The sequence below is a fragment of the Alexandromys fortis genome, unplaced genomic scaffold (genome assembly GCF_014885135.2).
Source record: "Alexandromys fortis isolate MF-2015 unplaced genomic scaffold, M_Fortis_MF-2015_v1.1 scaffold_6, whole genome shotgun sequence".
Classification (NCBI taxonomy): domain Eukaryota; kingdom Metazoa; phylum Chordata; class Mammalia; order Rodentia; family Cricetidae; genus Alexandromys; species Alexandromys fortis.
The window spans coordinates 24,668,705-24,682,269 of NW_026067902.1; the positions used below are offsets into that span (position 1 = coordinate 24,668,705).

The following is a 13,565-nucleotide window of genomic DNA, read 5'->3' on the forward strand; positions in this document are numbered from 1 at the left end:
TTATTGAATGGTAATGGCTCAAGTTAATTTGTCTCATATTTGACTTAAACTGCTTGTCTCTTATTGGGACACTCCTCAATAACCCCTGTTAGAACTGAGTTACTGTGCCTCTTTTGGAGGGGTTGGGAATGGGGTCTCAATGAGTTAGTTAGCCTGCCCAAGACCAAATATACAGTATGTAGTGATAGGGGCAGGACTTGAAGCCCATCAATCACTCTGCTTCTTCCGTTCTCTACCCTCTGCATCATGTCAATGGACATTCTCATTGTAAACCCTTGATGGCACAGCGGGCTTGATCTCAGGCAGGCGGCTCTCTCCCCTGTCTCCATGGCCCGGCTGCCCCGCCGCCGTTTCATCCCCAGATCATCCCAAACATGGTTGGGAAGCTCTGAGGGGAGGACCCAGCATTCCCCGGCCCCAGTAGTATCTAATCAGCAGCCCTCCTCAGCATATCAATCCAAGCCCACTCTAGACAGAGATGCCGGTGCCCAGCTTTCTATTTTTAACTGGTGTGAACTGAAGGAAAGGCACAAACATTAAAAGTCCAGGCACTAGTCAAGAACCAAGTAGACAGGGCACTCCAGGGCAAGCTAGTGACCTGTGTCCTTCTACCTCCTACATTGCCCCACCTCCTCACTTCAGGCTACCTTTCTTTTTCTTTCTGAAAAAGGCGCAGGCCCTTCCAAGTCTGTTCCCCACGAAGGAGATGACACTCACTTGTAGCAATGCCTTGCACATTTTACTGTAAATGCTAACCACGGGCTGTACAGTGAACCTGACTCGGTGCAGCCTGGGATGCTTCATTTCTAGCTCATCCGAGTTTGAAGGTGCTCTTTGCCCACAGCCATTTGAGTAGGAGAACTGGCAAATTCTCCTACCCTAAGTGGCTATGATCTTCCCCACAAAAGTGTTTGCTTTTCAAGACCTGTTTACTGGGGATGGAGAACTTCATCCCCCATTTAAAGGTGCCCATCTATCGGCTAGCAAGTGTCACCACTGATTTTTGGTATCGGTGCCTCTACTTACTTTGGAAGCAGATGACCCCTTTCTTGCCTAAACGCTAAGTTTGAGTTTGAACAAAACCCTTACAGAGTGGACAAGGGCTATTTGTCCTCAGGGCTGGACTCGGACAGACCCTCAGGCAATCCTTCTCAGCCTTTCTCTGCCAGCTCAGGCCCATGACTGGGGTGGACCCAATATTGGTAAATTCTAGCTTTCCCATCTAGGTGAACTTAGCCCCAGCTCAGGCTAACTAAGACCAGAAGGCACCCTGCCCAGGTGCCCCTTTTGCATCCAGGTACTCAGATGTGCTACCAAGGTGCTCTCTGTGCCAAGAGACTGCCGGGGACTCTGCTCCTCTGTCTCTCAGTACTGGAAGATGAGAAGCTGCTGTCTCTCCCCTGAAGCCCCAGTCCAGCTGTCAGGACCCTTCTCCAAGGGCAGCGTGCCAAGCCTTCCGGCTTGCTTGTGTGTGACTTATGGTCTCTTAGTCTGGCTTGGCTGGCTACACAGCAACCAGGGAGTTCCCCCACCCCAGCAAGGAGGAAGGGGCGCGTTGGAGTCACTTCGTCTTCCCCTGCCCCCAACCCCTTGCCGTCCAGCCCCTCCCTAGCTCCCTATTTGGCCATTGCTATGACTGCCCCCTCCCCTTCCTTACATGGTCTGGGAGCCCCCCGGCTGATCCTCTTCCCTGCCCTTGGCTCCAAGAATGGCCTCGGCGGTCCTAGATGGTGCTAAAGCGACCAAATAAGGCAAGGTGGCAGAACAGGGGCCCCCCACCCCTGCCCCCGGCTGCTCCAACTGACCCCGTCCATCAGCGTGCTATAAAGCCGCCGCTCCAGGCAACAGACACCCAGTGCCTGCCGCCAGCGCCAGCCCAGCAGAAACCAGCCCGCCCCTAGCACGGTGAGTCCCAGCCTTGCTCCACCCCTGCTCCCTGCGGGACTGTGCTTTTGTCCCCTTGTGGATCCCACGCTGTTTTTCCTTTTCTAAGCAAACTTTCTGGTGTCGTTGTGGCTTGTTTTGTTTTGGATCTCATCAAACTCCGTTCCACCACCGGAGCTTTTGTGGGTCACTGATCTCTAGAACTTTCCCCCCTTCCTGGGGTGAGGTTAGGGAGGGAGAATAAGCTTTCTATTGAGGAGATGGTGAAAGCTGAAAGGGCTCGAATCGGCCCTTGGGCCATTAAAACACCGGGGTGATTAGGACCTTAACTCCTTGCAGCTGGGGTGGAGGGTGAGCCTCTCGGCCAGAGAGCGTGGGTGGGTTCTTCAGCCTTCTCTCAGCCACACTGACAGTCTCCTGGCTTCTTCCAACCATTTTTTTTTGTTTGTTTGTTTATGTCTTGAGCATAAGGGAGACTACGGTTGCCTCCCCACTCTGCAGTCCAATAACCCTACTGTGCCCTGTCACTTTCTCCTCTGAAGGAGAAGGCCGGCTCTGCAGGCACTGAGTGTGAGCCCCTCTCCTGTCCTTAGCCCACAGATTACACAGAAGCCCTGCCAGGATGTGTGACGACGAGGAGACCACCGCTTTGGTGTGCGACAACGGCTCAGGGCTGGTGAAAGCCGGCTTTGCGGGAGATGATGCCCCCAGAGCTGTGTTCCCTTCCATCGTGGGTCGCCCACGCCACCAGGTAACACTCTGCCCCTTCTAGCCTGGTCCCGGCCACACTCTGGACCCTTTCGGTCAATTCCCTCATCCAGCAACAAATCCAAACCACTTCAAGCAACCCTTGCCAGCCTCCAAAGACCAAGAAGTCCACGGCAGTGGCACACCTGTTGATGGGTCCAGCTGTCGTCTATGAAAGGCCATCAGCTTGTCATTCCAGGCCTGTGGATTTCCAGCTGCTGCGTCTTCTCTGTCTCTGAAACCGTGGATTTCTTCTGAGCCCCCCTCCCACCTTTGTCCATTCAGTCTAGTTCAGATAGTACAGCCAAATGCTTTCATGTAACTACTCGGAACTAACGGTACCCGATCTCCGTTCTTCTCTCTTGTTCGCAGCCAGTTTACAGAGCTCCCCAGAGCTGTCATGGACTTCCCTGGGTGTCGCATTTTTAGAAGCCAGTTGTGACTGAAGCAGCAAGTGCCATGGTGATAGTGACATACCACCTTGTTTATTAAAAGAAATGTCATGCTCTCTGGGTTTGTCGCATGCCTGACCAGACAGGCTGCCAGGGAGCAGAGCTGGAAGTCTTCAGGCTTGGACAGTGCAGGGCACTCCAGGATGCTCTGAGTGGTTTGACTTTTCATCTGAGCGATAGCGGCCTGTCAGCCTATGTACACCGGATGGGTGTCGGAATCTTTTCTTAAGAGCACCAGAAGCTGTGATGACATCATTAGTTCAGTTGTTCTAAAAGATAGCAGTCTATTTCCTAGGTGACATCAGTGATGAGGAATTTAATGAAGTCATTATGCTATTTCAAAACCAAGAGACTCTGCTTCTTCAATAAAACCCCCTTTATTCTTTCCTCCACAGTTACAATCCAATTAATAGAGATACACTTCCTTGTGTGGAGATAAAGCGTAACATTGATTCTAAATGATACATTGAAAGTGGGATTATATCTTAACTCTTGGAGGTGGGGTCCCACACTATAGCCCAGGCTTGCCTGGTACTTGTTTTATAGTCCAAGCTGAGCTTAAAGTTGCAGCCCATATTTTGAGTACTCGGATTGTAGGCATGAACCACCATGGCTGACTTTCTAATTCTACCATTAGCATTTCTAGTACTTTATAGCTATTCATTGCATTGGGAGTTGGATATAAGTTAAAAAGGCCTGGACTATATTCCTGTCTTGGTGGGAACATAGTGTCCTCATTTTTTTTTCTTTTTTTACAGGGTGTCATGGTAGGTATGGGGCAGAAGGACTCCTATGTAGGTGACGAGGCCCAGAGCAAGCGAGGCATCCTGACCCTGAAGTACCCCATCGAGCACGGCATCATCACCAACTGGGACGACATGGAGAAGATCTGGCACCACACCTTCTACAACGAGCTCCGCGTGGCCCCCGAGGAGCACCCGACCCTGCTCACTGAAGCCCCACTGAACCCCAAGGCCAACCGTGAGAAGATGACCCAGATCATGTTTGAGACCTTCAATGTCCCTGCCATGTACGTGGCCATCCAGGCGGTGCTGTCCCTGTATGCTTCTGGAAGAACCACAGGTTTGTTTGGGTTGGGGAACAGGAAACGATTAATCATATTCTCAACTCACTGACTTTGCTATGAACCCAAATCCTCACCTGACAAAGGAAGGCTCCCCTCCCTGGCCCTCTCTAAAAAGGTGTCTGTGCCGAGAGGAAGAGGTAACAATAATTCCAAGGTTGGTTTCAGACAATATTTATTGTAAGATCTAATAACCCATGGAGTTAGTTCTTTCCCTTATTCACAGCCCCTGGGCAGACATAGTCAAGGGCACATTCCCCTCTGGGGTCTGAATCAGAGAGACACATTTTAAGTTAGATCTGCCCCAAGGGGAAGAAAAAAGATGCTTATATAACATGCTAATGGCTGATAAGAAGGATGGCCATTTGAAAGTGTCCTCAGCAAATTTTTCTACTACGATATTTAGTATGACAAGCTGTGCTGCCTTCAGAGTTAGCATCCATCCACTATGGTCATTTTTATTATTTGCATTAAGGAATCTGCTTTAATGCAGAGCAATGCCTAGACTTGTTTCTCATATCCAAACAGAAGCAGGTTTTGCTGTGGGCTGAAGCCTCCTCCGTGCTTCATTCTCCTCTGTCTTTTCTAACAGGCATTGTTCTGGACTCTGGTGACGGCGTGACTCACAACGTCCCCATCTATGAGGGCTATGCCTTACCCCATGCCATCATGCGTCTGGATCTGGCTGGTCGGGATCTCACCGACTACCTCATGAAGATCCTCACTGAGCGCGGGTACTCCTTTGTCACTACTGGTGAGTGAGAGAGAGAGAGAGAGAGAGAGAGAGAGAGAGAGAGAGAGAGAGAGAGAGAGTGTGTGTCTTATCTGACACAACGTATACCTGTTGGTTTTGCTTCCTTGATGGATCCATCTACTTCCCCACAATTGATTCTTTCTTCCGAGCTTGACTACGAAGCCCTTTATCTCTGCAGCTGAACGTGAAATTGTCCGTGACATTAAGGAAAAACTGTGTTACGTCGCCCTGGACTTTGAGAATGAGATGGCTACAGCGGCCTCTTCCTCCTCTCTGGAGAAGAGCTATGAACTGCCTGATGGCCAAGTCATCACCATTGGCAACGAGCGCTTCCGCTGCCCAGAGACACTCTTCCAGCCCTCTTTCATTGGTAAGGGGTGGGTACTGGTGTTGAAGCTCAGCTTCTCTAGAAATTCTGGAGTCTTCCAAAGTAATATCCATTTCAATTAGAAGGCCAGCAGGGTTCTTGAATCAGTCTGGCGTTTCACCCAGCTCAGCCTTGCCTCCTGATATCTCAGTACAGAGAAAGACTGAGACAGCTGCTCTAGTGAAAATGACTGAGGATGTTACACCGAGTTTACCTCCCAGCAGAGAAGGAGACTGAGCAGTCACTGAATAGCGCATGCCCAATTAATTCCAGCAAGTCCCATTACCAACAGGCTAGACTTTAAGTTATTCACCGTTAAATGCAACCCCAACTCTATTCATTATGGTAACTGGATACTTGATGTCACCAAATATCTTTCCTACACACATACTTCCAGAAGAAGCTGGAATCTGATGTTAGTCCGTAAGTTAAAAGTATAAGCCAGGTGTGGTAGCTCATACCTGCAATCCCAGTGCTGAGAAACTGAGGCAGCAGCAGGATTGCCTTGAGTTCAAGGCTAGCCTGGGCTACAGAGATTCCTCTCAAAACCAAACAAAATAGGTTCATTTTCACTTAAACGAGTGTGATCCTTTTTGCAATAGATCTCTACACTTCTGATGGCTGCAGTGTGTGTTCACTCCAAACAGGCACTGAACACAGTTGTCTATCTCTTGGCATTCTGTACTGAATTATCTACTGGCACATTTTAGAGACCTCTCTCCCCACCTGTTCCCCGCAGTGTGCTCTGGGGGGAACATATGCTTTAGATATAAATGGTGGCAGCTCACCAACACAGAGGCATGCTGCCCTTCGCCCCCCCCCCCCTTGCCTGGATTTGCTGTGAATACTTTAGAAAGAACTTGTTCCTAGGTATGGAGTCTGCTGGCATTCACGAAACCACTTACAATAGCATCATGAAGTGTGACATCGATATTCGCAAGGACCTGTACGCCAACAACGTCCTGTCGGGAGGCACCACCATGTACCCTGGTATTGCTGATCGCATGCAAAAGGAGATCACTGCGCTGGCTCCAAGCACCATGAAGATTAAGGTGGGGAGCGTTTGTGAGTGGGAGAGCAAAGGCAGGTCATGATATTCTCACCCAAGCTTCCCACCCTCCTTCTCTGGTATCTTAGCTTCCTATCTTTTACGAAGGTTTCTATTTAGCGCTAACACTATTCCTGACTTTTTGTTTCTAGCACTTTGCCCAAGATATGAACCTTTAAGACTGCTTCTAAAGAGCAAATCGAAGTAAATATTTGAAACACAGGGTGGGGGAGAGGATAACTAAACTTACCCACACATTTCAAAGGCCCCAGGTTTGAGCTATCCTTCATGCATTTAGACTTTTGCCGTAATATTCTCTAGTGCACAGGAGTAGAGAATTGATGAAATACAGGAAAGTTTGCTAGACCTGATTGGCTATATTGCTGTATGGTATAACATTTCCTCCATAAATTGTTTACTGTCAGTTAGTTAACCTGTGATGCTTTCTCTGGGAAGACCCTAAACCCATTGCCTGCTCCGTTGTTGGGAACTTCAGAACACACTGATGGTTTTGTTTTCTTTCTGCAGATTATTGCTCCCCCTGAGCGTAAATACTCTGTCTGGATCGGGGGCTCCATCCTGGCCTCTCTGTCCACCTTCCAACAAATGTGGATCAGCAAGCAAGAGTATGACGAGGCAGGTCCATCCATTGTCCATCGCAAGTGCTTCTAAGGTGTCCCTCTCTTAGTCTACCTTCCATTCAGGATGATGGTGTTGTGCTTCTTGGAATCCTCTGAGCCCCCCGCCCCCATCTCTCATCAGTCATTGTACAGTTTGTTTACACACGTGCAGTTTGTTTGTGCTTCAAATATTTATTGCTTTATAAATAAATCAGACCAGGACTTGCAACCTACAGAAGACTGTCTTTTTTTCTTGTGGGAGAAGTACCGGGATGGGAAAGGTGTCTGGGACCCTAGACGAGGGATGGGGGAGGCATTTGTTCAGGTACCTTGACCATCATCATATTAGAGCAACACAAAGTTTGACCAACAAATTCATGTGACATTGAACTAGGAGACACAGCACTATATTTTGATTTCGTGTTTTGGAATAGAATCATGAACATATTTTGAATCTGAGAAGCCAAGATTAGTTCTGTGGTTTAGTTGTTCAGTTTAGTTCCGTAGATGTAAGTAAAGAAGATGGACAACACAGTTATCTACAATTAAATACTATATTTGGTATTGCAAATTGTTTTAGCACATTTTGCACATTTTATGACCTTATAGAAAACACACACATTGGTTAAAAAAAAAAGAGGGTCAAAGTTTACTTTAAATTATGCTTTTCTCTTGTTTTGTTGTATTCCTCAGTTGTCTGGGTTTCTTGTTTGTTTGTTTGTTTTTTAGTTTTATTTATTTTGTTTTGTATGTATGAGGGTTTTGTTTGCCTGTATATCTGTGTATCATGAACATTCCTGGAACCTACAGAGGTATGAAGAGGGCATAAAATCATCAAATCTGCTGGAACTGGAAATACCGATAGTTGTGAGCCAGGATGTGGGTTCTGGGAATCAAACCAGGGTCCTCTATAGAGGATAGTAAGGATATTAACTATTGAGACAGCTCTCCAGCCTCCAGATGTCTTTTTGAAGGCTATGTAAGAAACGAGGAGGTCTACTTAGCAGGTGGTGCTTTGTCTTGTTGCATATACCCACTATCCCTCAGTTTCTTGAACCTGCGTATATGAAGGTTGTAAAAAGAGATTGGAACAGTAAAAGGCTTATGAATGCACAATGACCAAATGAATTCCAAGTAAGATATCAAATGAATCCAAGGTGTATGTAACAGCCATTGCCAGTGTTGTACCACATGACTTCATTAAAACATTGGTTTTGAGTACACATTGTACATATTTCACATTGTGCCTGACCTCACAGAACATCAACACACACTGCCTGAAACAGCTCAGATTTAAGACTATTGTACACTATGAATGTACTGTTTTCATTGTATGTACAAAGTTTCCTATTCTTGTCTAAACATAGCAGTTTAATTACTGACTATAGACTTTAATATTTTTCTACTGTCCTGAGCACATAAGTATCAAGTCACCATATCATTGGACTGTATTATGTAAACATGTTTGATTTTTAAAGTTGCAGTCTGAGTTGCTGACAAGTTTTATTTTTGAAAATTATTAAAGCAAGGAATTTTGACCTGGGAATAGAACAGAACTTCCAGCAATTTCTGAAATGGCCCTCATTGTACGTCTGCCATTTTGTACTATTTATGAAAAATGGCATTGTCAAAACTGATTGTTGCAAAAATCAAAATATAGGTCACTTCTGGAAAATACTGAAGATAGCCTGTGTCCTACAGTATCAAATATTCAGCCAAGATTTAATTCTTCATATAAAAATAAATAAGCACAATCATCTTGTTAATATGTAAAATTACTTTCATCTTTAATAAGTGGTATATGATATATATACACAAATATGTCAAAGAAATATCTTAAAATAAATTCCTCTGTTTTATCTTTATGATTTGTATATTTACTTTACATAGCTATAGGATCACACAAGTGAAAAGGGACCACAAGTAGAAATTTTAAGAAGACTTTCCCTAAACAAATTTAGGACACTGAGCATCAGCATCTTCAAAATAAGGTGAAAAAGCCAGATACTTCTGTTCACTTGGTGAAAGATTTACAGGACAGACTTGCAGCCAGGTCATTTCTCTGCAATCTTGGAGTATTGTTGGAGAAAGTAAAGTGAAGATGTGAAAGTCAGAGGCAAGGAGAAGTTAAGGAACCGTAAAGCATGCTGGGAAGAACACTGGGAACAGAGTCTACCAGGGTCTGTTTTTTTCTGTCCTTAGACTGGTCACTGCAAACCCCAGGCATTCGTGACCTTGGACTTCAGCTGGTGGACAGACGTCTGTTTAAGAATTAGGATTAGAGGCCGGGCGGTGGTGGCGCACGCCTTTAATCCCAGCACTCGGGAGGCAGAGGCAGGCAGATCTCTGTGAGTTCGAGGCCAGCCTGGTCTATAAGAGCTAGTTTCAGGACAGGAACCAAAAAGCTACGGAGAAACCCTGTCTCGAAAATAAAAAAAAAATTATGATTAGGCAGAGATTGGAAACACAGTTCAGTGGTGAAGGGCTCTCTGGCTGCTCTTCCAGAAGACCTGGGTTCAACTCCCAGCACCCACACAGCAACGCCTCACTGTCTGTAACTCCAGTTCCAGGGGATCTGAAACTTCCTCATAGACATACATGCAGGCAAAATATCAATGGACATAAACTTAAAAAGTGAATAAATCTTTTAAAAAAGGAATTAGAATTAGATAAGAAAAGCAGGGAGGAAGCCCCAGCAGGAGCAAATGGGAAAGAAGCTAAGGGACCAGACATAATGCTTCCTAATGAGAACTGAAGAATTTTAGGAAATCTAATTGTGAAAAGTAGGTTCCAACCTGATTGCAGAATCTCAAAGTCTCTTCATTTTCAAATTATCTTGTGCATGAACTGTTGGAGCTCACAGAGTGTTTGATGGGCTTAATTAAACCTCATATATCGAGAGAATCAAGATGCAGAAATTAAGCACCTGGACCAGTGTTACACAGCTCGCCTGTGGAACACTTCAGACAGAACTCAGATGTTTTGACACCTGATGTGACACTGCTTCTAAAAGTGTATTTTCTAACTTTGGTCATAGTTTATCATGAGTATCCCCATTCTATCACTCTCTGCCCTGGAGGACATCTGGGTTCAAAATCTAGAGCACGTCGGGCTCCTTAGACATCTTTAGTAGACTGCTGCTGTCGTTAGCATCCAAGGTCATCCAAGGTTTTGTCTTTATGTGCATCAATCTTAAACGTGTCTCTTGATCCTTGACTCTGGACCAGGTTCAGAAGGAGGGTCAGGAGACAGAAAGTTGAATCAGATCATATTATCTGTGCTTTAGGAGCTAGGAGTTCTATATTTAGCCAAGAAGAAGGTATTTTCCACAATAATACATGCATAGTAATCTGATTCAGTGGCCTATTCTTTAGATAAGGCATAAATGTCATTTTAGATTTTCTCCCTTAGCACTATCTTGTAGCACAAATGGGTTGCTTTGAAAGCTGGGCATCACAAGGAGACATATTTGGGCCATGCATATGCAGGCTCTCTCTGTCTCCTTCACCTCTCAGGTCGGGTACGTACATATTATAAATTCCATATCTAAATATTATATTGATAAATTAATGTTACATAATTTACTAGGATCTGATTTCTTAGTATTTCTATTTATAAGTAGACATAAGATTTATATTGTCTCTTGTTAAAAGTAGAAGCTTTAAGAACTAGTGTCTGACATTTGTATTTAAAATGGTAATCATATAGATTTACTTTACACTTTGGTATTTTTGTCTATGCTTGAAAACTAGATATAAGATACTACGACAGATGACTCTTTCAAAAACTGTGCTCAAGAATGGTACCAAAGCAATCATAGTTTTTAAAAAAGTACCTTCGTGTGGGTAAAATAATTTATATGTTTATAGTAATGGATTCTATTAAAATGCTATATACAGAATCTTGTATTATTTATATTTTTCCCAGATTATAATGAAAAAGCTGTTGTTAGTACTTTTTCATACCTCCAAATACTATTTTTTTTATTTTATGAACTGAGAAATAGGCCTTTCTGTAGACGTGTTTGTAAATATTCAAGACAGTAGAATTAGGGAAAAGAAAAAATTCCTGAAGGAAATAGACTATGTAGAGCACAGGGGCTGATTTACTATTTTAGGGCCTAAGTCAAAATTACTGGCACTTTTTTCGTTCATTCATTCATTTGTTCGTTCATTCATTTGTTCGTTCATTCATTTGTTCCATGAGAAATGGTCTCTAAGTAGTCCAGGCTGGGCATTTGCTTGGGGGCAGTCCTGGTGGACTAATACAGGCTCCTTCCATATTCTGGCCATGGCAATATTAAGATCCTTCTACAAACTCACCAGCCACTGGGATAACAAAATAAAAACTCCCTTTGAAGGTGACATTGGCAAAGATTCCAGGGAGGTCTCTGGCAAGGCTTGGGGACTGAGTCATCTGCAGAAGCAGCGTCCAGTCAGCGTCCAGTATTATTCCCACGAGACTGATGAGAACTGAAACCTAAAGAGGCGTCAGCTTGACTTAGGCCATGCTGCTAGTTCGTAGCTGAGACTGTACACACCCTGTCAGCAGCCCAGTGCATCTATTCCCCAACAAGGGCAGCTGGAAACCAGAGAACATGCTATCTCCATGAACTCATTCTGTCCATAAAGAGTTCCTGAGTCACTGTCTTATTGTAAGTGTACAAATGTCTTGAAGAGAAGGAAAAAATATCTGTAAAACTGGGTATAAACCTAGGCAAAGACTCAGTTGCTTGACATAACCAATATATACTTATTGAATTTCTTCTAGTAGGTCCTAGAGATAAAATAGATATGGCCACTGCATTTGTTTGACTTACAGTCCAATGGTATGGTGTATGTGTGTGTGCATGCGTGTGTGCGTGCATGCGTGTGTGTGTGTGTGTGTGTGTGTGTGTGTTGCAAGGGAGCAGCCAATAGCCAAATAAACAAATATCCGGAGCTCTAGAGAAGGCATAATGTTCAGTGAGAGACTCTAACACACATGAGACATCTAGTTGGATAAGATGGTCAGAAAATACCTCTTAGAAAAGACCAGGGTAGTGGGAAAAGTTGACAGTAAAGAGAACATGCTCAAAGATACGCTGTGTACAGAGAAGCAGGAGACAACCCCTGCCGGGAAGCAGTGAGGACCAAAGAGGGAGACCTAGGTGATGCTGGGAAGGTGTTAGGATTCAGGTCACATGGGGTCTTCACACGCTAGTAAGAAGTTTAAATTCTCAGTATGACAAAAGGTGCTAATGAGTCATACAGATAAAAAATACTTCAATATCTTGTTCTGTTTTGATTAAGATGTATTAATCCTATATGTTAATACAATTCTGAATAATATTTCAGCATATGCACACAGCACATACTAGTCAAATACAGCCTCCCTTCACTTTCTCCCTCCAAAGTTCAAATCATCACTAATCCTCAATAAGATTTTTTTTAGCTTTTACATATGATAGAACATGTGGTACTTATCTTTCTGTTTCTGGTTTATTTTGCTTAATATACATTAGTTCCATCCACTTCCCTGCAGATGGATTCCCATTGTGTTTACATGTCATGTTTTCTTTATCCATCCCTTTGTGGTTGATCCCCCAGGCTGATTCTGTATCACTGCTATTATGAATAATTTCATCACAAACATGGTCATGCCATGATCTCTGATAGACTGGTTTCATGCGGGCATAGCTGGATGACATGGCAGCTCCATTTTTAGGAGCTTTCACACTGTTCTCCATCAAGGTTATAATTCACATTCCCACCGTCTTAGTTGGGGTTGCTATTGCTGTGAAGAGACACCATGACCACAGCATTTCTTGTGGAGACAACATTCAATTGGAGTGGGTCGCTTACAGTTTCAGAGGTCAGTCCATTATCATCATGATGGGAGCATGCCGGCATGCAGGCAGACATGGTGCAGAGGTAGCTGAAGAGTCCTACATCTTGCAGGGGACAGAAAGTTGACTAACTGTTGTCGCATGGAGTGACGCTTGAGAAAAAGACCTTAAAGCCTGTCCCCAAAGTGCCACACTTCCTCCAACAATGTCAAACCCACTCCATCAAAGCCACACCTCCTAATAGTGCCACTCTCTATGAAATTATAGGAGCCAATTATATTCACACTACCAGACCCACCTATGATTTACCTTGCCAGTATTATTATTTTTCATAACAGTCATTTCAACTGGGGCAGCATGAAGTCAAGTTATGTTCTTAATTCTCATTTCTCTGATGGTGATAAGAAATATTTGTTGGATGTTTATATTCATATTTCTTTTTTTAATTTATTTATTTATTAAAGATTTCTGTCTCTTCCCCACCGCCGCCTCCCCTTTCCCTCCCCCTCCCCCAATGAGGTCCCCCTCCCTCATCAGCCCAAAAAGCAATCAGGGTTCTCTGCCCTGTGGAAAGTCCAAGGACCACCCCCCTCCATCCAGGTCTAGTAAGGTGAGCATCCAAACTGCCTAGGCTCCCACAAAGCCAGTACGTGCAGTAGGATCAAAAACCCATTGCCATTGTTCTTGAGTTCTCAGTAGTCCTCATTGTCCGCTATGTTCAGCGAGACAGGTTTTAACCCGGGCTTTTTCAGACCCAGGCCAGATGGCCTTGGTGAGTTCCC

At 44.5% G+C, this 13,565-nt stretch overlaps 1 protein-coding gene across 2 annotated transcripts; it reads left to right on the forward strand.

Annotated features, from left to right (window-relative positions):
* The first annotated feature begins 1,740 nt into the window (after positions 1-1,740).
* On the forward strand, positions 1,741-7,194 carry Actc1 (actin alpha cardiac muscle 1). 2 transcript variants are annotated; one of them, XM_050132691.1, is made up of 7 exons: positions 1,741-1,905; positions 2,478-2,635; positions 3,842-4,166; positions 4,760-4,921; positions 5,100-5,291; positions 6,159-6,340; positions 6,865-7,194. In XM_050132691.1, the coding sequence occupies exons 2-7, from the start codon at positions 2,507-2,509 to the stop codon at positions 7,006-7,008; spliced, it is 1,134 nt and encodes a 377-aa protein (XP_049988648.1). In that variant the 5' UTR covers positions 1,741-1,905; positions 2,478-2,506; the 3' UTR covers positions 7,009-7,194. The 2 variants fall into 2 exon arrangements, with proteins under 2 accessions (XP_049988648.1, XP_049988655.1); XM_050132698.1 differs by lacking the exon at positions 1,741-1,905 and adding an exon at positions 1,939-2,066.
* The last annotated feature ends 6,371 nt before the right edge of the window (positions 7,195-13,565 follow it).